The 25,452-nt window shown below is 38.8% G+C and overlaps 1 protein-coding gene across 2 annotated transcripts in view; it reads left to right on the top strand.

The window, feature by feature from the left end:
• Window positions 1-25,452, top strand: part of HPSE2 (heparanase 2 (inactive)) — a 792,642-nt gene that overhangs the window by 499,763 nt on the left and 267,427 nt on the right. The window contains exon 4 of one of the 2 annotated variants that reach the window (XM_005566158.5): window positions 1,583-1,756. The exons of the other annotated variant lie outside the window; for it this stretch is intronic. Coding sequence (XP_005566215.1) covers window positions 1,583-1,756 — 174 coding nt within the window. The remainder of the gene's footprint in view (window positions 1-1,582; window positions 1,757-25,452) is intronic. 2 annotated transcript variants of the gene reach the window in all.

Raw genomic sequence — 25,452 nt, 5'->3', positions numbered from 1 at the left:
ACGGAGAATATTAGAACAAAGGTCAATGGGGCAAGGAGTTCCCTAACAAATAAACTGGCTGACATCAACAAAGAGTTCATTAAGAGAAATAGGGAGGCCTAAAGTTGAGGGGGAAATTATGGGTGAGTTGTAGAAGCCTTGAATTAAGGAAGGAAATGGTCTTGAAAATCCACTAGGGTTTTGAGGATTGAGTAAAACTGGCTGAGAGTTACTAGGGGAAGATGAATTGGCTGAATGGGAAGAATCCGGAAGTAGACAGGCAAGTACAGAAATCGTAGTAAGTTATCCAAGTGTAAATGACAGCCAGAAAAAGAATGGTGGCAATTGAAATGAAGGAATGGGATAAATAAGAGACACATGGTGATAGAGTTGATGGTATCTGGGATCAACCTGATAATGAACATATTTCTTTTTTTTAAATTTATTTTATTTATTTATTTATTTTGAGATGGAGTCTCGTTCTGTTGCCCAGGCTGGAGTGCAGTGGCATGATCTCGGCTCACTGCAAGCTCTGCCTCCCAGGTTCACACCATTCTCCTGCCTCAGCCTCCCGAGTAGCTGGGACTGCAGGCGCCCGCCACCATGCCCAGCTAATTTTTGGTAGAGACGGGGTTGCACTGTGTTAGCCAGGATGGTCTCGATCTCCTGACCTCGTGATCCCCCGATCTCGGCCTCCCAAAGTGCTGAGATTACAGGCGTGAGCCACCGCGCCTGGCAATGAACATATTTCTAATAGTGGTCATAGTATTTCCATTGTCAGAAGTATTAGAAATCTGGACTTGAGTGAAAAGTTTTGGAAATCATACTAGGCTGAGCTGTTTTCCAAGACTCACCAGCCAGTCATCCTTCCTGGCCTTGTACCCTGACTATTATTCCTACTATGTCCTGTAGGAATATGGACCTAGCAGTGCCATATTGTCTGACTTTTCTAGAAAAATTAAGAAATTCAGCTACTTTGTGAAATCTTCCCATTTTTAAACATCAACAATTCAACTTTTTGTTAAATAAAATATATGACAGACTAGATCTGGTTGCCAATTTGCAACCTCTGGAAATCTATCTGCTGCTGCTTTTTTTTTTTTTTCTTTTTGTGTGTGTGTGTGTGTGTGTGAGACGGAGTTTTGCTCTTGTTGCCCAGGCTGGAGTGCAATTGTGCAATCTCTGCTCACCGCAACCTTTGCCTCCCAGGTTCAAGCAATTCTCCTGCATCAGCCTTCTGAATAGCTGGGATTACAGGCGTGCACCACCACGCCCGGCTAATTTTGTATTTTTAGTAGAGACGGGGTTTCTCCAAGTTGGTCAGGCTGGTCTTGAACTCCCGACCTTAGGTGATTGACCCACCTTGGCCTCCCAAAGTGCTGGGATTACAGGTGTGAACCACCGCGCCCGGCCCTGTCTGCTGCTTTCTGAACGTCACCTTGAAATGTACTCAGACCAAGAGGTAATAGTCCCTTTTAGAAGCCTGTCTGTGTTATTCCTTATTAGTGGGAAGCTCATAGAAAGGCTTTTTATATTAGCTACTATTTTCCTTTTGTTGGAATGTTGATTTGAAAGTTACAAGCCTTTCTTTGCTTCTTCCCAGCCAGGTCTCTAGACAAACTTTATAACTTTGCTGATTGCTCTGGACTCCACCTGATATTTGCTCTAAATGCACTGCGTCGTAATCCCAATAACTCCTGGAACAGTTCTAGTGCCCTGAGTCTGTTGAAGTACAGCGCCAGCAAAAAGTACAACATTTCTTGGGAACTGGGTAATGGTAAGTAAGGATGTTACTTCCTCTGAATTGACAAAATAAAGGGGAAAAATAAGTTGGCTTGTGATACAGTCTCAATCAGACCATCTCTAGTGCCCTGGCCCAGAAAACATTTGTGATGTTTGGCCACTGAGTTGACTCTCCAAATGGTAAAAGACCAAATAGTGAAGGACAATAGATTTAGTGAATACACACCATTTGCATCTATAATTATCTCTAGTTACCTCATTCCAAATATGGGGAAAATGCCACAAAATGGGAAATATATAGTGATTTATGACTAACAAATTGATTTTATAACCTGTTTGCACAGCCTGAGCTACCTTTTACAATGTGTGTTCTGTGGAACATTGGTCCTACAAGATGATCCTGCTAAAATAATAATTCAAAAGAGCTTTGGTCAAATATATTTGAGGACCTTTATACAGTATGTGAACCTCCTGAAGGATCACAGTACACATTAGTATATAAAAGGCTATAAGAAGTCTTGCTGCAAAGAAATCTGTTTGACATTTTTTAACCCAGCATTTCTTACACAATTTCACCAAGGCTAGTTTCAAGGGTGTGCAGCCTGTGCTGTCACATAGGGCCCATGCTTAGAAAAGACCCATTTTTGGCTGGGCGTGGTGGCTCAGGCCTGTAATGCCAGCACTTTGGGAGGCCTAGGTAGGTGGATCACGAGGTCAGGAGTTTGAGACCAGCCTGGCCAACATGATGAAACCCCGTCTCTATTAAAAATACAAAAATTAGCTGGTCATGGTGGCAGCCCCCTGTAATCCCAGCTCCTTGGGAGGCTGAGGCAGGAGAATCGCTTGAACCCGGGAGGCGAAGGTTGCAGTGAGCTGAGATCATGCCACTGTACTCCAGCCCAGGAAACAGCAAGACTCCGTCTCAAAAGAAAAAAGAAAAGAAAAAAAGAGAAGAGACCCATTATTGCTTTCATTCTCTGCAGTCACCGTCTTGAAATTCTTAATGCTTTTTTAACAAAGGGACTCATACTTTCATTTTTCACGGGGCCCTACAAATTATGTAGCCAGTCCTATTTAATCATTAAAGTGTGTGTGTGTGTGTGTGTGTGTGTGTGTGTGTGTGTAGCATAAGTTATCATTCATTCCATGGAACAATATTCCATGGAGCACAATTTGGAGAAATATTTCCTAAATCATGCTATATTCCCAATGATATATATTTATTTGTGACATATATGTTATTCTGTAGATTTCATGACTGTAATATTGAGTCAATATGGATTATAGTTAAAATTATTGATAGTATAGATATGAAAATGTGTGATTCTCAGATTAAAATACCTTTTGGCATACTTTAGAACAAAACAAACCAAGAATTCTCTTAAAATTACTGATGCAAATTCATTCCAGCATTTTCATTAACAGTCTTATATGTCTTTAGCTAACCCATATTTGTTTGGAGCACTATATGTGTGAGTGTGTGTGTGCCCATGTGTATTTATTGCATCCTGGAATTTGGATTTCTCAAAATAAGATGGCAAGGGAAGAAAAGAATAAATGTCCAACTTTCCTACCCGTAGCCACTAACTGGAATGTAGCTCTCCGTTTCTTTCCTCTTTCTCTGCTTTTCTCTCTTCTTTACCTGTGGAAATTAGGGGATAGTTAGTGACCAAATGGAGACCTGTTGAGTTGAACTGAGGATACCATGACTGTAGGAGGCTCAGCTAGGATAGCCTGAGGGTTTTCATATTCCAGACTTGCCTGAGTATCATACATTTGACAACAAAGCAGGAATGATATGATCAGCTTTGGAGTAGGCCAAAGAATTACATTGTCAGTAAAGTCTTTCACTGATCCCTTTCCATACCATTTTCTATTTATATTTTTTTGACATTTTTTGGTATTTTATGTTTCTACTCATGACCACCCACCTAACCTTACCCTCCTCAAATATCAGGCTCTGCCCAACTTAGCTTTATTCTCCAAACAGAGCAAAATATTCTTCAAACAGGGCATGACACCTGCCGTGAGAGACCAATTGGGCATAATGGTTAAAAGAGATAAGTATCAGACACTAAAGAATGGTAGGTCTTTTGTTGAACTGGAGAATACATGCCCAAAGGCTTTGTTTGGTTTTCTTGTAAAACTATTCTGCCTACATAAAACTGGTTTATAAAAAATCTCAACTAATAATAGATACACCCAGATTAAATAAAACTTACCTACCCGTGATTGACGGGAATAATTATTCTAGGGTTTTTGGCATCTCTGAGTGTAGGAGCTTGTTAAACTAAATAAATTTACAATTGGCATAATTGGAGTGATTTTGTGGAGGGGGTGGGTTGGAGGAGAGAATATATACATCTTTCCGTATACATCTATTCCAGACAAGTAAGAACTTGCCCCTCCCCATTAACCTCCTTCCTTCAGACAATGCTACATAGTTCAGAAAGGGAGCTAATTACACTTTAAAAAATGTTATTTAGACACTTTAGCCACACATCATTTGGTTCCCATCATCATCTTTTAAAGCGCCTCCTCAGGGCTTAACAACAACAAATAATTGTTTATAAGGAGAAGAAAAGGCACTGACATTGATAAAAAATAGGAATATAGATAGGAAAAGAACAAAATAATTCAATAAAGTGAAAAATATCCAAAAATGTGTGTTTCTATAGGTCATTTTGAATCTCTAGTCAGAAAGTCTAGAGTTAGTGTTTTCCCGTTAAAGTGCATTTCTATTTTTTATGTAACCATATACATGATTAATAGATAATACATGATTATTAATGATAAATAATAAATAATCATTTATTAAGGCTACATTTTAGAGTTTAAAGAATACATTTTAGAGTTTGAAGATTTATTTTGCTGTTTCTTTAATTCATTTTACAACTACTGATAGTTCTTCTTTACTAAAATCATCTCTCTTAAGATATCCAGTGTACAGTATTCTGCTCAAAACTATTCTGTGTTCTATATTCAGCCTCTTCCCCCTCAAAATATCTTCATGGTAGACATGTTTCTCTAACCTTCTAGCCATTTTCTGCTTTGTAACCTTATCTTTTTGGACAGAGGTAATCATTTAATCATTATATTCACATTCAGGAAGGGACAATAGAACAGGTCAGTCTTCTTATCACTCATCTTTCCATATACCTACACCATGTTAACAAGTATTTTATCTCTAGAGCAAATCTAGCATTGGAAAAAAACAAAGTATAAGTTTCTTTGATTGTTTTTTCTAGAGTGGCTAAACTTTAAGTGACTAACCTACTTCTTTTCCTCTTCTTTGAAAGCAGTGAATAGTGTGGGCTACAGACCACAAAAGCAAGATATACCCAATATAGTTCAACCATTATGGAAAACAGTATGGCGATTCCTCAAGGATCTAGAACTAGATGTACCATATGACCCAGCCATCCCATTACTGGGTATATACCCAAAGGATTATAAATTATGCTGCTATAAAGACACGTGCACACGTATGTTTATTGCAGCACTATTCACAATAGCAAAGACTTGGAATCAACCCAAATGTCCATCAGTGACAGATTGGATTAAGAAAATGTGGCACATATACACCATGGAATACTATGCAGCCATCAAAAAGGATGAGTTTGCGTCCTTTGTAGGGACTTGGATGCAGCTGGAATCCATCATTCTTAGCAAACTATCACAAGAACAGAAAACCAAACACCGCATGTTCTCACTCATAGGTGGGAACTGAACAATGAGATCACTCGGACTCAGGAAGGGGAACATCACTCACCGGGGCCTATCATGGGGAGGGGGGAGGGGGGAGGGATTGCATTGGGAGTTATACCTGATGTAAATGACGAGTTGATGGGTGCAGCACAGCAACATGGCACAAGTATACATATGTAACAAAACTGCACGTTATGCACATGTACCCTACAACTTAAAGTATAATAATAATAAATAAATTAAAAAAAAAAAAAAAAAAAAAAGAGGCAAAGATGAGAAAGTTTAGGATGTTAAAGTATATGAAAGAATGACTTTCTTTGGCCAGGCATGGTTGCTCACACCTGTAATCCCAGCACTTTGGGAGGCCAAGATGGGAGGATTGCTTGAGGTCGGGAGTTTGACACCAGTCACAACATAGCAAGACTCCATCTCTACAAAAAACTAGAAAGTTAGCTGGGCATGGTAGCATGCACCTGTGATCCTGGCTACTTGGGAGACAGGGTCACTTGAGCCTGGGAGGTCAAGGCCGCAGTGAGCCATGATCATGCCACTGCACTCGAGCCTGAGTGACATGGTGAGACCCTGTCTCAAAAAAAAGAGAAAAGAAAAGAAAATCAAAAGCAAAACAAAAAAAAAAAAATGACTTTCTTGACACCATACTTTTTTACAATTACTTTCTTTGGATATAAAATATTTCCCGAAATGTCCATAAATTGTAAACTCTGTAACTGATTAACATAATGTTACAGAGTTTTACATTTATTTTAGCCATTGGTGAATTTAAAGTAAGAAAGAACTGGAGAAATTTTGAAGCTGGGACTCAAACTCTGGAAGTGTATATAAATTCTAGTCCAACTCCATTTCAGGGAAATGGTGTTTGTTCTTTAGAGGGCTATACTTAATCACAAAAATTACCTTAAGATAATGCAATACCTCTAATTGAATGAACACTGAACTACATTATGAACTATAAACGTGCTTCCCAAATACATCTGCCCGTTTCTATAAGCAAGTAAAAGCTACTATAATTAATTACTGAATCAATCTTATATACTCATACCCATAACCTGACCTATATACATTCGTGCATTATTCTCTTATAATACTTAGTTATATGACTCAGTTCTCTGGAGTCTGTCTACTAAGTAATTTTGTAAAATCAAGTTTCTGACCTTAGAAAGTTGGAGATAATGATTCTTATGATTCTGGAAGAGCAGCTTGATTCATACATTACCTCAATATTTATTAAGCTTTTAGTCTGTGTTTAGGTGGATAAATGTATGATGTATTTATGTATTTTTTTCTTTTCTTTTTTTTTAGCATGTGCAGAATGGGTAGGTTTTTTACATAGGTGTACACAGGCCATGGTGGTTTACTGCACCCATCAACCTGTCGTCTACACTAGTTATTTGTCCTAATGATATCCCTCCCATTCCCTCTCACTCATGAGAGAGAACATGCAGTGAGAACATGCAGTGTTTGGTTTTCTCTTCCTGTATTAGTTTGCTGAGAATGATGGCTTCCAGCTTCATCCATGTCACTGCAAAGGACATGAACTCATTCTTTTTTATGGTTGCATAGTATTCCATAGTGTATATGTGCCACATTCTCTTTATCCACTCTATCATTGATGGGCATTTGTGTTGGTTCCAAGTCTTTGCTATTGTGAATAGTGCTACAGTAAACATATGTGTGCGTGGTTTATAATCCTTTGAGTATATATTCCAGTAATGAGATTGCTAGGTCAAATGGTATTTCTATTCTAGATCCTTGAGGAATCACCACACTGTCTTCCACAATGGTTAAACTAATTTACACTCCCACCAACAGTGTAAAAGCATTCCTGTTTCTCCACATCTTCTCTAGCATCTGTTGTTTTCTGACTTTTTAATGATCGTAATTCTAACTGGCATGAAATGGTATCTCATTGTGGTTTTGATTTGTGTTTGTCTAAAGACCACTGATGATGAGCGTTTTTTCATATCTTTGTTGGCTGCATAAATGTCTTCTTTTGAAAAGTGTCTGTTCATATCCTTCACCCACTTTTTGATAGGGTCATTTGTTTTTCTCTTGTAAATTTGTTTAAGTTCCTTGTAGATTCTGAATATTAGCCCTTTGTCAGATGGATAGATTGCCAAAATTTTCTCTCATTCTGTAGGTTGCCTGTTCACTCTGATGATAGTTTCTTTTGCTGTGCAGAAGCTCGTTAGTTTAATTAGATCCCATTTGTCAATTTTGGCTTTTGTTGCAATTGCTTTTGGTGTTTTAGTCATGAGGTCTTTGCCCATGCCTATGTCCTGAATGGTATTGCCTAGGTTTTCTTCTAGGGATTTTATGGTTTTAGGTCTTATGTTTAATCTTTAATCCATCTTGAGTTAATTTTTGTTTAAGATGTAAGCCAGGGGTCCAGTTTCAGTTTTCTGCATATGGCTAGCCAGTTTTCCCAACACCATTTATTAAAGAGGGAATCCTTTCCCCATTGCTTGTTTTTGTCAGGTTTATCAAAGCTGACAAATTGTAGATGTGTGATGTTAGATGTGTGTAGATGTGTGATGTTATTTGTAGATGTGTAGATGTGTGATGTTATTTCTGAGACCTCTGTTCTGTTCCATTGGTCTATATATCTGTTTTGGTACCAGTACCATGCTGTTTTGGTTACTGTAGCCTCATAGTATAGTTTGAAATCAGGTAGCATCATGCCTCCAGCTTTGTTCTTTTTGCTTAGGATTGTCCTGACTATACGGGCTCTTTTTTAGCTCCATATGAAATATGAAATTTAAAGTATTTTTTTCTAATTCTGTGAAGAAAGTCAATGGTAGCTTGATAGGAATAACATTGAATCTATAAATTACTTTGGACAGTATGGCCATTTTTACAATATTGATTCTTCCTATTCATGAGTATGAAAGGTTTTTTCGTTTGTTGTGTCCTCTCTTATTTTCTTGAGCAATGGTTTGTAGTTCTCCTTGAAGAGGTCCTTCACATCCCTTGTAAGTTGGATTCCTAGGTACTTTTTTCTCTTTGTAGCAATTGTGAATGGGAATTTACTCGTGATTTGGCTCTCTGTTTGTCTATTATTGGTGTATAGAAATATTTCTGATTTTTGTACTCTGATTTTGTATCCTGAGACATTGGTGAAGTTGCTGATCAGCTTAAGGAGTTTTGGGGCTGAGATGATGGGGTTTTCTAAATATACAGTCATGTCATCTGCATATGGAGATAATTTGACTTCCTCTCTTCCTATTTGAATTCACTTTATTTCTTTCTCTTGACTAATTGCCCTGGCCAGAAATTCCAATACTGTGCTGAATAGGAGTGGTAAGAGAGGGCATCCTTGTCTTGTGCTAGTTTTCAAAGGGCATGCTTCCAGTTTTTGCCCATTAGTATGATATTGGCTGTGGATTTGTCATAAACAGCTATTTTGAGATATGGTCCATTAATACCTAGTTTATTGAATGCTTCTAGAATGAAGGGGTGTTGAATTTTATCAAAGGACTTTTCTGCATCTATTAATTATTATTTCCATTCTTTTGCTGAGGAGTGTTTTGCTTCCAATTGTGTGGTCAATTTTGGAATAAGTGCAATGTGGTGCTGAGAAGAACGTATATTCTGTTGATTTGGAGTGGAGAGTTCTGTAGATGTCTATTGGGCCTGCTTGGTCCAGAGCTGAGTTCAAGTCCTGAATATCCTTGTTAATTTTCTGTCTCGTTGATCTGTCTAGCATTGACAGTGGGGTGTTAAAGTCTCCCACTATTATTGTGTGGGAGTCTAAGTCTCTTTGTAGGTCTCTAAGAACTTGCTTTATGAATCTGGGTGCTCCTGTATTGGGTGCATATATGTTTAAGATAGTTAGCTCTTCTTGTTGCATTGATCCCTTTACCATTATGTAATGCCCTTCTTTGTCTTTGTTTGTTTAAACTCTGTTTTGTCAGAGACTAGGATTACAACCCCTGCTTTTTTTTTTCTTTCTTTCCATTTGCTTGGTAAATATTCCTCCATCCCTTTATTTTGAGCCTATGTCTGTCTTTGCACTTGAGATGGGTCTCCTGAACACAGCACACCAACAGGTCTTGACTCTATGCAATTTGCCAGTCTGTGTCTTTTAATTGGGGCATTTAGCCCATTTACATTTAAGGTTAATATTGTTATGTGTGAATTTGATCCTGTCATTATGATGCTAGCTGGTTGTTTAGCCCATTAGTTGATGCAGTTTCTTCATAGTGTCATTGGTCTTTACATTTTGGTATGTTTTTGCAGTGGCTGGTACCAGTTTTTCCTTTCCACATTAAATGCTTCCTTCAGGACTCTTGTAAGGCAGGCCTGGTGGTGACAAAATCCCTAGTGTTTTCTTGTCTCTAAAGGATTTATTTCTCCTTCACTTATGATGCTTAGATTGGCTGGATATGAAATTCTGGGTCGAAAATTATTTTCTTTAATAATGTTGAATGTTTGCCCCCACTCTCTTCTGGCTTGTAGGGTTTCTGCAGAGACATCTGCTGTTAGTCTGATGAGCTTCCCTTTGTGGGTAACCTGACCTTTCTCTCTGACTGCCCTTAACATTTTTTCCTTCATTTCAACCTTGGTGAATCTAACGATTATGTGTCTTGGGGTTGCTCTTCTCGAAGAGTATCTTTGTGGTGGTCTCTGTATTTCCTGAATTTGAATGTTGACCTGTCTTGCTATGTTGGAGAAGTCCTCCTGGATAATATCCTGAAGTGTGTTTTCCAACTTGGTTCTATTCTCCCCATCATTTTCAGGTACACCATCAAATGTAGGTTTGGTCTTTTTACATAGTCCCATACTTCTTGCAGGCTTTGTTTGTTTCTTTTCATGCTTTTTCCTTAGTCTTGTCTTTATGCTTTATTTCATTAGTTGGTAATCGATCTCCGATATCCTTTCTTCCCCTTGATTGATTTAGCTGTTGACACTTGTGCATGCTTCACAAAGTTCTTGTGCTGTGTTTTTCAACTCCATCATGTCATTTATATACTTCTCTAAACTGGTTATTCTAATTAGCAATTCCTTTAGTCTTTCATCAAGGTTCTTAGCTTTCATGCATTGGGTTAGAACATGTTCCTTTAGCTCAGAGGAGCTTTTTATTACCCACGTTCTGAAGCCTACTTCTGCCAATTCATCAAACTCATTCTCTGTCCAGTTTTGTTCCCTTGCTGGCAAGGAGTTGTGATCCTTTGGAGGAGAAGAGGCATTCTGGTTTTTGGAATTTTCAGCCTTTTGTGCTGGTTTTTCCTCATCTTCTTGGATTTATCTACTTATGGTCTTTGCTGTTAGTGACCTTCAGATGGAGCTTTTGCATGGTCATCCTTTTTGTTGATGTTGATGCTATTGCTTTCTGTTTGTTAGTTTTCCTTCTAACAGTCAGGCTCCAGGTCTGTTGGAGTTTGCTGGAGGTCCACTCCAAACCCTGTTTGCCTGGGCATCACCAGAGAAGCCTGCAGAACAGCAAAGATTGCTGCCTACTCCTTCTTCTGGAAGCTTCATCCCATCAGGAGGCACTGGGGTCAGGGACCCACTTGAGGAGGCAGTCTCCCTTAGCAGAGCTTGATTGCTGTTCTGGGAGATCCACTGCTCTCTTCAGAGCTGGCAGGCAGGGACGTTTAAGTCTGCTGAAGCTGCACCCACAGCTGCCCCTACCCCCAGGTGCTCTGTCCCAGGGAGATGGTAGTTTGATCTAAAAGCCCCTGACTAGGGCTGCTGCCTTTCTTTCAAAGATGCGCTGCGCAGAGAGGAGGAATCTAGAGAGGCTGTCTGGCTACAGTGGCTTTGCTGTGCTGCGGTGGGCTCCACCCCGTCTGAACTTCCCAGCAGCTTTCTTAACACTGTGAGGGGAAAACTACCTACTCAAGCCTCAGTAATGGTGGACATCCCTCCCCCAACCAAGCTCAAGCGTCCCAGGTCAACTTCAGACTGCTGTGCTGGCAATGAGAATTTCAAACCAGTGAATCTTAGCTTGCTGTTCTCTGTGGGTGCAGGATCTGCTGAGCAAGACCACTTGGCTCCCTGGCTTCAGCCCTCTTTTCAGGGGAGCGAACAGTTCTGTCTCACTGGCATTCCAGGTGCCACTGGGGTACAAAAAAACTCCTGCAGCTAGCTCAGTGTCTGCTCAAATGGCTGCCCAGTTTTGTGCCTGAAACCAGGGACCCTGGTGGTGTAGGCGCCTGAGGGAATCTCCTGGTATGTGGGTTGTGAAGACCATGGGAAAGGCGTCGTATCTGGGCCAGCAAGCACTGTCCATCACAACATAGTCCCTCATGGCTTCTCTTGGCTAGGGGAGAGAGTTCCCTGACCTCTTGCACTTCCTGGATGAGGTGATGCCCCACCCTGCTTCTGCTTATCCTCCGGGGGCTGCACCCACTGTCTAACCAGTCCCAATGAGATGAATGGGGTACCTCAGTTGGAAATGCAGAAATCACCTGCCTTCTGTGTTGGTCTTGCTGGGAGCTGCAGACCGGAGCTGTTCCTATTTGGCCATCTTGCCAGGGAATTATTTTTATGTTCATTTATGTATAATGTATAAATGTGCATTTATATATTTTGATCCTATATTTTATGTGTATATAACACGTGAAAGCCAAACATAAAATTCAATCACAGTCTACATATTGTCAATTATTTATGAGGATAGGTCACAGCTAAGAGCTTTATTGAACTGTATTTTCAGAAGATAGAGTTTTGATAGTTAGGGAAGGAGAGCAGGGGAAAAGAGGAGGAGGAAGGAGAAAAACAAGAAACCATATAGTCTCTTTACCTGCTTTCTTTTCTCAGTTTTCTCTTCCTGTCTGCTTCTCTCCTTCAACCTTCATCTTCTCAATTCTTTCCCCACACACTCTTATTCAGAAACATACTCTCATGGTGTTTAGTCATTCTTGCATTAACTATATGTGAAGCACCTGCAAAATATGCCTAGTACTATTTTTTTTTCTTTTTCTTTTTTATTCTTCTTTTTTTATTTTTTTTATTTTTTTTTTTTTTTTGAGACAGAGTTTTGCTCTGTCACCCAGGTTCAAGTGCAGTGGTGCGATCCCGGCCCATTGAAATCTCCACCTCCTGGATTCAGGCGATTCTCCTGCCTTGCATCCTGAGTGGATGGGATTACAGGCATGCACCACCACGCCCAACTAATTTTTGTATCTTTAGTAGCGATCCGGTTTCACCATATTGGCCAGGCTGGTCTTGAACTCCTGACCTCAAGTGATTCACCTGCCTTAGCCTCCCAAAGTGCTAGGATTATAGGCGTGAGCCACCACGCCCGGCCCGCACCTGCCAAATATGCCAAATGTGAAATGGGAGTTGGAAGAATCCTTGAATTCCTTCTCTGCCCATTACTTTATAGCTTGGCATAACATACTATGATACAGAGTGAATATACAGAACAAAGAAATCCTAGTCTCCAGGAGTTTATTATCTAAAGGTAAAGTTAGGATAAATTTAAAACCATTAAACTATTTAACTCTCATATGCTAGAACTGGAGGAATCTCTTATAGTTTGAAAGATGTGAAGAACTGAATCAGGAAAATTGTTAAACCAACAAATAATATAGAATAAAAGTATAAATTAATTTGCAAATGTATTCATAAATTCATAGCTTACATTTTTAAGCACTTAAGTTAATTGTCTTTTGATTATTAAGGGAAGTGAATGAAATTTGAATTACATTGGTTCTTGGAGTTCATTATCATGGTGGAGAACCATGTTCTCTCACTAAGATTCTGGTTACTGTCACAGTTAGATAGTTACAGAAAACATTTGTGGGACAGCTGCTGTATAAACTCCATTTTCATGCTGCTGATAAAGACATACCCAAGACTGGTAATTTATAAAGAAAAAGAGTTTAATGGACTCAGAGTTCCATGTGGCTGGGGAGGCCTCACAATCATGGCAGAAGGTGAAAGGCATGTATTACATGGCAGTAGCCAGAATCGAATAAAAAAAACAAGCAAAAGGGGAAACCCCTTATAAAATCATCAGAACTTGTGAGACTTATTCACTACCACGAGAACAGTATGGGGGAAACTGACCCCATGATTCAAGTATCTCCCACCAGGTCCCTCCCACAACACATGGGAATTATGGGAGCTACAATTCAAGATGAGATTTGAGTGGGGACACAGCCAAACCATATCATTCTACCCCTGGCTTCTCCCAAATCTCATGTCCTCACATTTAAAAACCAATCATGCCTTCCCAACAGTACCCCAAAGTCTTAACTCATTTCAGCATTAACTCAAAAGTACACAGTCCAAGGTCTCATCTGAGACAAGACAAGTCCCTTCTGCCTATTAGCCTGTGAAATCAAAAGCAAGTTAGTTACTTCCTAGATAAATGGTAGTACAAGTATTGGATAAATACAGCTGTTCCAAATGGGAGAAATTAGCCAAAACAAAGAGGCTAATGGCCTCATGCAAGTCTGAAATCGAGCAGGGCAGTCAAATCATAAAGCTCCAGAATGATCTCCTTTGACTCCATATCTCACATCCAGGTCACACTGATGCAAAAGGTGGGTTCCCGTGGTCTTGGGCAGTTCTGCCCCTGTGGCTTTTCTGGGTACAGCCCCACTCCTGGCTGCCTTCATGGGCTGCCATTGAGTGTCTGGAGCTTTTTTGAGGTCTAGAGGATGTTGGCCCTCTTCTCACGGCTCCACTAGGCAGTGCCCCAGTGGGGACTCTTTGTGGGGGCGTCAACCCCATATCTCCCTTCCACACTGCCCTAGCAGAGGTTCTCCATGAGGGCTTCACCCCTGTAGCAAACTTCTTCCTGGACATCCAGGCATTTTGATACATCCTCTGAAAGCTAGGCAGAGGTTCCCAAACCTCAGTTCTTGACTTCTGTGCACCTGCAGGCTCAATACCACATGGAAGCTGCCAAGGCTTGGAGCTTGCACCTTCTGAAGCCATGGCCTGAACTGTACCTTTGCCCTTTTTAGCCATGGCTAGAGTGACTGGGATGAAGGGCACCAAGCTCGCAGGCTGCACAGAGAAGGGAGGCCTTAAGCCCAGCCCACAAAACCATTTTTTCCTCCTAGGCCTCCAGGCCAGTGGTGGGAGGGACTGCTGTTTATGTCTCTGACATGCCCTGGAGACATTCTTCCCCTTGTCTTGGCAATTAATGTTTGGCTCCTTGTTACTTATGCAAATTTCTCTAGCAGGCTTGAATTTCTCCTCAGAAAATGGGTTTTTCTTTTCTATCACATAATCAGGCTGCAAATTTTTGAAACTTTTATGCTCTGTTTCCCTTTTAAGACTGAATGTTTTTAACAGCACCCAAGTCGTCTCTTGAATGCTTTGCTGTTTAGAAATTTCTTAGCTGGGTGTGGTGGCTCAGGCCTGTAATTCCAGCACTTTGGGAGGCCAAGGTGGGTGGATCACTTGGGGTCAAGAGTTTGAGACCAGCTTGACCAACATAGTGAAACCCCATCTGTACTAAAAATACACAATTAGTCAGGCGTGGCGATGCATGCCTGTAATCCCAGCTACTTGGAAAGCTGAGGCAGGAGAATCACTTGAACCTGGGAGGCAGAGGTTGCAGTGAGCCAGGATTGTGCCATTGTACTATTGCACTCTAGCATGGGCAATAAGAACGAAATTCTATCTCAAAAAAAAAAAAGGGAAATTTCTTCTGCCAGATACCCTAAATCATCCCCCTCAAGTTCAAAGTTCCACATATCTCTAGGGCAGGGGCAAAATACTGCCAGCCTCTTTGTTAAAACATAGCAAGAGTCACCTTTACTACCGTTCTCAACAAGTTCCTCATCTCCATCTGAGACCATCTTAGCTTGGATGATTTCTTTCTTTCTTTTTTTTTTTTTTTGAGGTGGAGTATCACTTTGTCACCCAGGCTGGAGTGCAGTGGCATGATCTTGGCTCACTGCAACCTCTGCCTCCTGGATTAAAGCTATTCTCCTGCCTCAGCCTCCTAAGTACCTGGGATTATAGGTGTGTGCCACCATGCCCAGATAATTTTTTTGTATTCTTAGTAGTGACGGGGTTTCACTATGTTGGCCAGGCTGGTTTTGAACTTCTGACCTCAAGTGATCCACCTGTCTCAACCTCCCAAAGTGTTGGGATTACAGGCATGAGCCACCGTGCCTGGTCCTCAGCTTGGATTTCATTGTCCATATTATTATCAGCATTTTGGTCAAAGTCATTCAACAAGTCTCTAGGAAGTTCCAAACTTTCGCACATTTTGCTGTCTTCTTCTGAGCCCTTCAAACTGTTCCAACCTCTGCCTGTTACCCAATTTCAAAGTTGCTTCCACATTTTCAGGTATCTTTACAGCAGTAACCCACTACCCAGTACCAATTTACTGCATTAGTCCCTGTTCATGCTGCTGATAGAGATATATCCAAGACTGGGTAATTTATAAAGAAAAAGAGGTTTAATGGACTCACAGTTCCACGTGGATGGGGAGGCCTCACAATCATGGTGGAAGGCAAAAGGCACATCTTATATGGCAGCAGTCAAGAGAGAAGGAAAACCATGCCAAAGAGGAAACCCCTTATAAAATCATCAGATCTTGTGAGACTTATTCACTACCACGAGAACAGTATGAGGGAACTACCCCTATGATTCAGTTGTCTCCCACTGGGTCCCTCCCACAACACTTAGGAATTATGGGAGCTACAATTCAAGATTAGATTTGGGTGGGGACACAGCCAAACCATATTAGCTGCTATGTGTGTGAAGGTTGAATGAATCATTGGTATGACCAAAGTCTTCATTTGTTTTGTTTTTCTCACTGATATGAGCCACCACTGCAGAGAAAATGGACACTTTAAGGACCATAATAAATAATTATCCTCACTTTCTACTCATTTCTTTTTTTCTTTTTCTTTTTCTTTTTTTTTTTTTTTTTTTTTTTTTTGTTTTTTGAGATGGAATTTTGCTCTTGTTGCCCAGGTGGAGTGCAATGGCATGATCTCTCCTCACCGCAACCTCCGCCTCCCAGGTTCAAGCGATTCTCCTGCCTCAGCCTGCCTCGTAGCTGGGATTACAGGCATGCACCACCACATCTGGCTAATTTTGTATTTTCAGTAGAGATGGGGTTTCTCTGTGTTTGTCAGGCTGGTCTTGAACTCCTGACCTCGGGTGATCCTCCCGCCTCAGCCTCCCAAAGTGCTGGGATTACAGGTGTGAGCCCCTGTACCTGGCCTACTCATTTCTTAAATACTCACCTTTGTTTTCTCAGAACAGGATACTATGAACAAGAACACACTTAACTGAAATGGTCCAGTAGAATTCTTGCCTATTTTTAAATATTTTAAAACCTTTCCAATAACTTGTAAAAGTGAAGACTGAATCTGTTGTCAAGGCTTACCTCATTGACACACCATTGACTTCTCTATCCAAATGAGATTGACAAGGGACAGAAAACCTGATATGGTCATTTTTTGGCTTGGAGTACTAGACATGCTCCAGGAGACAGTTCACACAATGTGAGGCCAACTCCTTACCTCATTTAGAAAACTGTAAGCTATGATTATGACTATATGACATCCTGGAAAAGGTAAAACCGTATACAGAGAGTAAATAGATCAGTCGTTGCCAGTAGTTAGGGAGGAGTAATGAATGGAGGGAGGAATAAATGGACAGAGTATGTGGGATTTTTAGGATGGTGAACTTATTCTCTATGGCACTGTAATGGTGTATACGTGACATTTTGCACCTTTCAAAACTCACACAACTGTACAACAGGAAGAGTAAACCCAAATGTAGACTATGGATTTCAGTTAATAATGATGTGTCAATGGTAGTTTATTATTTGTAACAACTGTATCAGATCAAGGCAAGATAATAAAGGTAAATTTTGTGTGTGTGTGTGTGTGTGTGTGTGTGTGTGTGTGTGTGTATAAGGGACAAACTATACGGGTACTCTCTGCTCAATTTTCTGTGAACCTAAAATTGCTCTAAAAATAAAAATAAAGTTTATTAATTAAGAAAAAAGACTGTGAGTCATGATGAAGACCTACTTTTTGGAAATATGAATATCGTTTGCAGGACTGTTTCACTCATATTAAGGACAACACAAGAAGCAGTTAAAAGAGTATTTTGGACAAAATATTTCATGTCTCCAAAGAGGATATACAAATGACAAGCAAGTACATGAAAAAATGCTCGACATCACTAGCCATCATGGAAAAGCAAATCAAAACCGCAATTAAATACCACTTCACTCTTACTAGGATGGCCAAATTTTAAAAAGGCAAAGTAAAGTAACAAATGTTGACAAGGTTGTGGAGAAACTGAAACCTTCACACACTGCTGGTGGGAATGTCAAATGGTATAGCCACTTTGGAAAACAGTCTGGTAGATCCTCAGAAAGTTAAACATAAAATTACCAAGTAACCTAACAATTCCACTTCTAGATATATATCCAAGAGAAATGAAAATATACGTCCATATAAAAACTTCTACATGAATGTTAATAACAGAATTACTTTTAATAGCAAAAAAAAGTGGAAACAACCTAAATGCCTATCAATTGATGACTTGATAAATGACACGTGACAAATACATACAAAGAAATACTACATGCTACAAAATGGAATGAAGTACTGATACATTCTACAACATGGATGAACCTTGAGAAGACTATGCTAAATGAAAGAATCTAGTCACAAAAGACAACACATTGTATAATTCCCCTTATATGAAATGTCTAGAATAGACAAACCTACAGAGACAGAAAGTAGATTAGTGGTTTTTTAGGGCTGGGGAGCCCATGAGGGGTGAGGGGTGACTGCTAAAGGGCACAGAGTTTTTTTCTGGGATGATTAAAATGTTCTAAAATGTGTTGTGATGGTTGCACAACTGTGTGAAAATACTAAAAACCATTGAATTATACACGTTAAATTGGTGAATTGTATGTGTTTTGTATTGCAATGAAACTATTTAAAAAGAATAACATGTGTTTATCTTTTATTTTAAAGGATATAAAATGCCTATTTCTTGCCACTGGTTGATTACAAAGACTTAGTGTTACTCCCTTAGAGGTTTATATTTGTAATTATCAGCAATATTGTCATCCTATATTTGCATAGTGTTTAGTTTATATAGCACTTCCAAACAGACTCTTCTATTTGGACCTCAAAGTGCTAAATAAAGTGCCTGATAAAGTATTACATAAGTGAAGAAACACATTTGAAGAGGTGACGTGAATTGCTATAGGCAGCAGTAAGTACCAAATCTAAGTCAGGAACTTGGGATATCTAATAGAAAGTGAAGTACTTTTTCTACTACCTTATGGTTATTACTTTTTAAATTATATTTAGATTTCTTGGCTTTCTTCACTAGGTTAGAAAGATACAATGGTAAATAACAGGCTGGTCATGGTGGCTAATGCCTGTAATCCCAGCACTTTGAGAGGCCAAGGTGGTCAGATTGAGCTCAGGAGTTTAAGCCCAGCCTCGGAAACATAATGAAACCCCATCTCTACAAAAAATACAAAAATTAAGCAGAATGTGCTGGCGTGCACCTGTGGTCTCAGCTACTCAGATGGCTGAGGTGGGAGGATCACTTGAGCCCAGGAACTCAAGGTTGCAGTGAGCCAAGGTTGCACCACTGGACTCCAGCCTGGGTAACAGAGCAAGACCCTATGTCACAAGAAAAAAAAAAAAGTAAATAACAGATGAATATAGCTGCCTACATCCTTATAGAAGAGATAGATGTTAAATAGAAGGACCTGAAAACAGTTTCACTTCCCTAGTGACTAATGATGTTGGGCACCTTTTCATGTACTTACTAGCCATTTCTACTTCATTTGTGAAACATCAGCCCAAAGCTTTTGCTCTTTTAAGTGGGTTATTTATATTATTATTGAATTGTAAGAGTTCTTTATATATTCTGGATACATGTTTTTTTAAAAAATTCAAGTATATGATTTGCAAATAATTTTTTTACTTCATCTTTTGTAACTTGGTAGCATCTTTTAAAGTGCAAAGGCTTTGAATTTTGATAAAGTTCAATTTATCAGTTTTTATTTTATGAATTATGCTTTTGGTGCAATGATCTTTGCTTAATCCAAGATCACAAGGAGTTTTTTCCTATATTTTCTTCTAAAAATTTCATTGTTTTAGCTCTTACATTTGGCCCTAAATCTATTGGGAGTTAATTTTTGTGAACCTTGTGAAGTAAGGCTATAAATTAGTCTTTTTGCATATGGATATAGAGATTCCCAGTACTGTTTATTAAAAAGACAATTTTTTCCCCATTTGCTTATCTTGGCACCTTTGTAAAAAAATCAATTGATCATAAATAGTTTTAGTTCTATACTCTTAATTCTGTTCCGCTGATCTGTGTGTCTTTCCTTATGCTAGGACTACACTGTCTTAATTACAATAGCTTTATTATGAGTGCTAAAATGTGGAAATGTAAATCCTCCAACTTTGTTGCTTTTTTTTTCAAAATTAATTTGGCTATCCTTGGTGTTTGCATTTCCATGTAAAATTTGGGACTAGCTTGTTAATTTCTTCATTAAAGCCTCCTGGAATTTTAATGGAGATAGCATTGAATCTATAGATCAATTTGGGAAGAATTGCCATCTTAGCAATACAAAATCTTCCTATCATGAGCATAGATTATCTCTACATTTATTTAATTTTTAATTTATCTCAGCAATGTTTTGTAGTTTTCAGTGTATACATTTTGTACTTCTTTTGTTAATTACTTGTTCTTAAGTATATTATTCTTTTTTATGCAATTGGGAATGAAATTATTTTTATAATTTCATTTTTGGATTGTGTATCAATAATACTTAGAAATATAATTGATTTTATAAATTGATATTGTATCCCCTCCAACCTTGCTGAATTTGTTTTTTAGATTTTGTACTTTTTCGCCTCCTGTGTGTGGATTCCTTAGGATTTTCTGTATGTAGGATCATATTGTCTGAGAATAATAACAGTTTTACTTCTTCCTTTCCAATTTGAATGCTTTTTATTTCTCTCCCTTGCCTGACTGCACTGGCTAGAATCTCTAGTACAAATGTTGACTCTTAAGTGGCAGAACAGACATCCTTGTCTTCTCCTTAGTCTTAGGGGCACACAGTCCATATTTCACCATTAAGTATGATGTTAGGTCTAGGTTTTTCTAGATACTCTTTATCAAGTTGAGGAAGCTCCCTTCTATTCAGTTTGTTGGGAATATTTATCAGAAACGGGTGTTGCATTTGTCAAATGAGTTTTGGTGGTGGTGTTGCAGCTATTGAGATGATAATTTAGTTTTGGTCTTTTTTCTATTACAATGGTATTTTACATTAGTTAAAAGGCTTTAACATTAAATCAACCTTGCATTCCTGGCGTAAATCCCACCTGGTCATAGTGTATAAAACTTTTCATATGTTGCTGGGCTCACTTTGTAAATATTTTGTTGGGGATTTTACATCTGTATTATGAGGGATATTGGTCTGTAGTTTTCTTGTGATGTCTTTGTTTTGTTGTTGTTGTTATTGTTTTTGAGAAAGGGTCTCACTCTGTCACCCAGACTGGAGTGCAGTGGCACAATCTCAGCTCATTGCAAACTCCACCTCCCAGGCTCAAGTGATTCTCCTGCTTCAGCCTCCCGAGTAGCTGGAATTACAGGTGTGCACCTCTACTGCCTGGCTAATTTTTGTATTTTTAGTAGAGATGAGGTTTCACCATGTTGGCCAGATGGGTCTTGAGCTTCTGACCTCAAATGATTCACCTGCCTCGGCCTCCCAAAGTGTTGGGATTACAAGCATGAGTCACTGCACCTAGCCTCTTGTGATGTCTTTGACTGGCTTTGGCGTCAGGGTAATATTGGCCTTATAACATAAGTTGAAAAGTGTTCCCTCTTCCTCCATTTTCTGAAGAAGTTTGTAAAGCATTGGTGTTTCTTATTTAAATATTTAATAGAATTCACCAACTAAACCGTCCAGGTCTGGGCTTTCTTTGTGGAAAGATTTTTAATTACTACCTCAATGAGTTTTCATTGTTGTTATGTGTCTATATAGATTTTCTGTGTCTTGTTTAGTCAGTTTTAATAATTTGTGCCTTTTTTTTGAAATTTACCATTTTATTTAAGTTTTCTAAATTATTGGCACAAAGATGTTCATAGTAGTTCCTTATCAACTTAATTACTGTGAGATCCTTTACTGGTGTTCCCTTTTGGTAATCTGTGACTTCTCTCTCTTTTTTTGGTGGTCAGTCTAACTAAAGGTATATCAGTTTTGTGGTCTTTTCAAATAACCAACTTTTGCTTTCTCTGAATTTTCTGTATTTTAAAAAATATCATTGATACCTACTCTAATTTTTATTATTTCATTCCTTTGTTTTGCTTGGATTTAGTTTTCTCTTCTTTTTTTCCTTTTTAATGTGGAAGCTTAGGTTATTAATTTGAGATCTTTGTTCATTTCTAATATAGGAGCCTAAGTCTATAAATTTCCCCCTGAAGCATTGCTTAAGCTGCATCCCATATCTTTTTATGTATTTTATTTTCATTTTTATTCCATTCTATTTTTTTTTATTTCCTTGTGATTTCTTCTTTGACCAGTGGATTATTTGTTAAATTTTCAAATATTTAGGGATTTTCTCAATTTTTGTTGAATTCTAGTTTAATTCTATTGTGATTGAAGCACATCCATTGTATGATTTTAATCCTTTTAAATTTATGAGATTTGTTTTATGTCTTACAATATGGTCTGTCCTGAAGGATGTTCTCTATGTGCTAGAAAAGAATGTGTATCCTGCTGTTGTTGGGTGGAGTATTCTGTAGATGGCAATTAGGTAAAGTTAGCTGATAGTGCCAATCAAGCCTTCTATATTCTTGCTGATTTTTTTTATCCAGTCATTTTATCTATTATTAAGAATGTAGTGTTGAAGTCTCCTTCCATTATTCTTGAATTTGCTATTTCTTTCTTCAATTTTGTTTAATGTATTTTGGTGGTGTTAGGGACATATATATTTCTAATTGTTACATCTTCCTGATATTGAGACCCTTCTTCTCATTATAAAATGCCTTTTATCATTATAAAATGCCTCATATTATCTCTAGTAATGTTTTTACCTTAAAATCTATTTTTTCTGGTATTAGTATAGTTATTTCTGCTCTCTTATGGTTACTGTTTATATAGTCTACCTTTTAAAATTTATTTATTTATTTATTTTTCGAGACAGAGTCTTACCCTGTCACCCAGACTGGAGTACAGTAGCGCAATCTCAGCTCACTGCAAGTTCCGCCTCCCTGGTTCATGCCATTCTCCTGCCTCTGCCTTCCAAGTAGGTGGGACTACAGGTGCCTGCCACCACGCCTGGCTAATTTTTTGTGTTTTTAGTAGAGACGGGGTTTCACCATGTTAGCCAGGATGGTCTTGATCTCCTGACCTCGTAGTCCACCCACTTTGGCCTCCCAAAGTTCTGGGATTACAGGCATGAGCCACCATGCCGCAGCCCACAACGTCTACCTTTTAAAAAATTTTTTCCCTTCAATCTATCTGTGTTTCTGAATCTGAAATGTATCTCTTATTAGGATCTATTTTTTATTCAGTCTGATAATTTCTGCTTTTAATTGGAGTATTTAATCCATTTCCATTATTTGAGATTGTTGATATAATTGACTTTACATGTGCCATCTTGCTGTTTTCCATTTATCTCGTGGCATTTTTGTTCCTCTATCTCACTTTTCATGCCTTTTTGTGTAAAAGAAATATTGTCTAAGGTACTGTTTTCATTGTTCTTTTCTTTTCTTTTCTTTTCTTTTCTTTTCTTTTCTTTTCTTTTGTTCCACACAAGGCCTTGCTCTGTTGCCCAGGCTAGAGTGCAGTGGTACGACTACAGCCCACTGTAGCCTCAATCTCTTGGGCTCAAGCGATTCTCCCACCTCAGCCTCCTGAGTAGCTGGGACTACAGGTGCCCACCACCACACCCAGCTAATTTTTTAAATTTTTTGTAGACATGGGGTTTCACTGTGTTGCCTAGGATGGTCTTGAACACCTAGGCTCAAGCAGTCCTCCCACCTCAGCCTAGCAAAGTGCTGGGATTATAGGCATGAGCCACCACATCCACCTTGTTTTGTTATTTTCTTAGTAGTTTCTTATTACAATACATCTTAACTCATCACAATCTATTTTCAAGTAATACTAACTTAATTCTAGGTTTTTTTTGCTTTTTTGTTTGTTTGTTTGTTTGTTTGAGACAGAGTCTCACTGTGTCACTCAGGCTGGAGTGTAATGGTGCGATCTTGGCTTACTGCAACCTCTACCTCCCAGGTTCAAGTGATTCTCCTGCCTCAACCTCCTGAGTAGCTGGGATTACAGGCACCCACCACCACACACGGGTACTTTTTGTATTTTTAGTAGAGACAGGGTTTCACCATGTTGGCCAGGCTGGTCTCGAATTCCTGACCTCAGGTGATCCACGTACCTTGGCCTCCCAAATTGTGAGGATTACAGCTGTGAACCACCATGCCTGGCTCTTAATTCTACTTTAATACAGAAACTTGCTTCAGTACAGTTTCATTCCCCAGTCCTTTGTGCCATTATTATTCTAAATATTATATCTTTATGTTTTATAAGCCCAACAATATGGTTGTGTATTTTTGTTTTATGCAACTGTCTTTTAAATCAGTTAAGAGAAGAAAAGAGGAATGAATATTTTTTACAGTTATTCATATAATTACCTTTATTTATGTCTTTTATTTCTTTGTGTGATTTTGAGTTACCATCTGGAATCATTTTATTCCAATCTGAATGACTTCCTTTCTTATTTCTTATAAGGCATATTTGCTCACAACAAAATCTCTTCTCTCTGTTTTTCTCAGAATGTTTAACTTTGCATGCAGTTTTCAAGGATAGTTTGCTGCATATGGAATTCTTGGTTATCAGTTTTGTTTTGTTTTCTTTCAGCAGTTTGAATATATCATCCTACCATCTTCTGGCCTCCATTTTTTTCTGATAAAAACTCAGCTGTTAATCTCATTGTGTGCTCCTGTATGAGATTAGTCATTTCAGTTCAATACTTTTCTTTGACTCTTTTTTATAATATCCTTTTCTTTATGTATATTTCTATTTGATGAATCATTAACATTATACTTTCCTTTAGCTCTTTATTATTTTTAGTTTTGTTTTTTGTTTTCTGTTTTTTTGAGATAGTGTCTCATTCTGTCACCTAGGCTGGAGTGCAATGGTGCAATCTTGGCTCACTGCAACCTCTGCCTCCCAGATTCAAGCAATTCTCCTGCCTCAGCTTCCCAAGCCAAGTAGCTGGAACTAATTTGCATATTTTTAGTAGAGATGGTGTTTCACTCTGTTGGCCAGGCTGGTCTTAAAATCCTGACCTCAAGTGATCCATCTGCCTCGGCCTCCCAAAGTGCTGGGATTTCAGGCATGAGCCACTGTGCCCAGACTCTCTTAAATTCTTGAACATATTTATAGTAAGTCTTTGTCTGCCAAGTCTAATATTTAGGCCCCCTAAGAGGCCGTTTCTATGTTTTTTGCTGGTAGGGGCCAAACTTTTCCATTTTTTTCATGTATAATAGGTTTTTTGTTGAAAACTACACATTTTAGATAATATACTGCACCAACTCTGAATTCTGTATCTCCATACCATAGGTCCTGGGCTAACTCTATAGAGTCTGTCTCCCTTGAGTCATGTAGCTACTGATATCTCTTAAGTTGTCTTATTTCTTAATCATTTTTTAATTGTTAAGACAAGTCTCCTGGAGGTTGCACTTGAGTCAACATAGCTTAATGGTGAGCTGAGGATTGATCAGAGGTTTTGCTTAATTCCCTTGAGCCAGTAAGCCTTCCACCTTTTGCCCGTGGATCTCTGTGTTGGTTGGGAAACACATTAAAAATTTAGGCCTGTTACAAGTCTAACTGGGATTTTACTTTCAGTCGTGCCTTCTTATGTTTCCTTTATAAGTGTCCTAGGTTTCATACTTATCTGGAAATGTATGGATAGCTAGATATCCTCCTACTATCCACACTACTATCCTGTAGTCCCTCCTAAGCATGTTTAGCCTTGTAGATTACAGGGGGTATGTGTGAGATTG

This window comes from Macaca fascicularis, chromosome 9 (assembly GCF_037993035.2).
Source record: "Macaca fascicularis isolate 582-1 chromosome 9, T2T-MFA8v1.1".
NCBI classification, from domain to species: Eukaryota; Metazoa; Chordata; class Mammalia; order Primates; family Cercopithecidae; genus Macaca; species Macaca fascicularis.
This window is presented reverse-complemented; position numbering and strand designations above follow the sequence as displayed.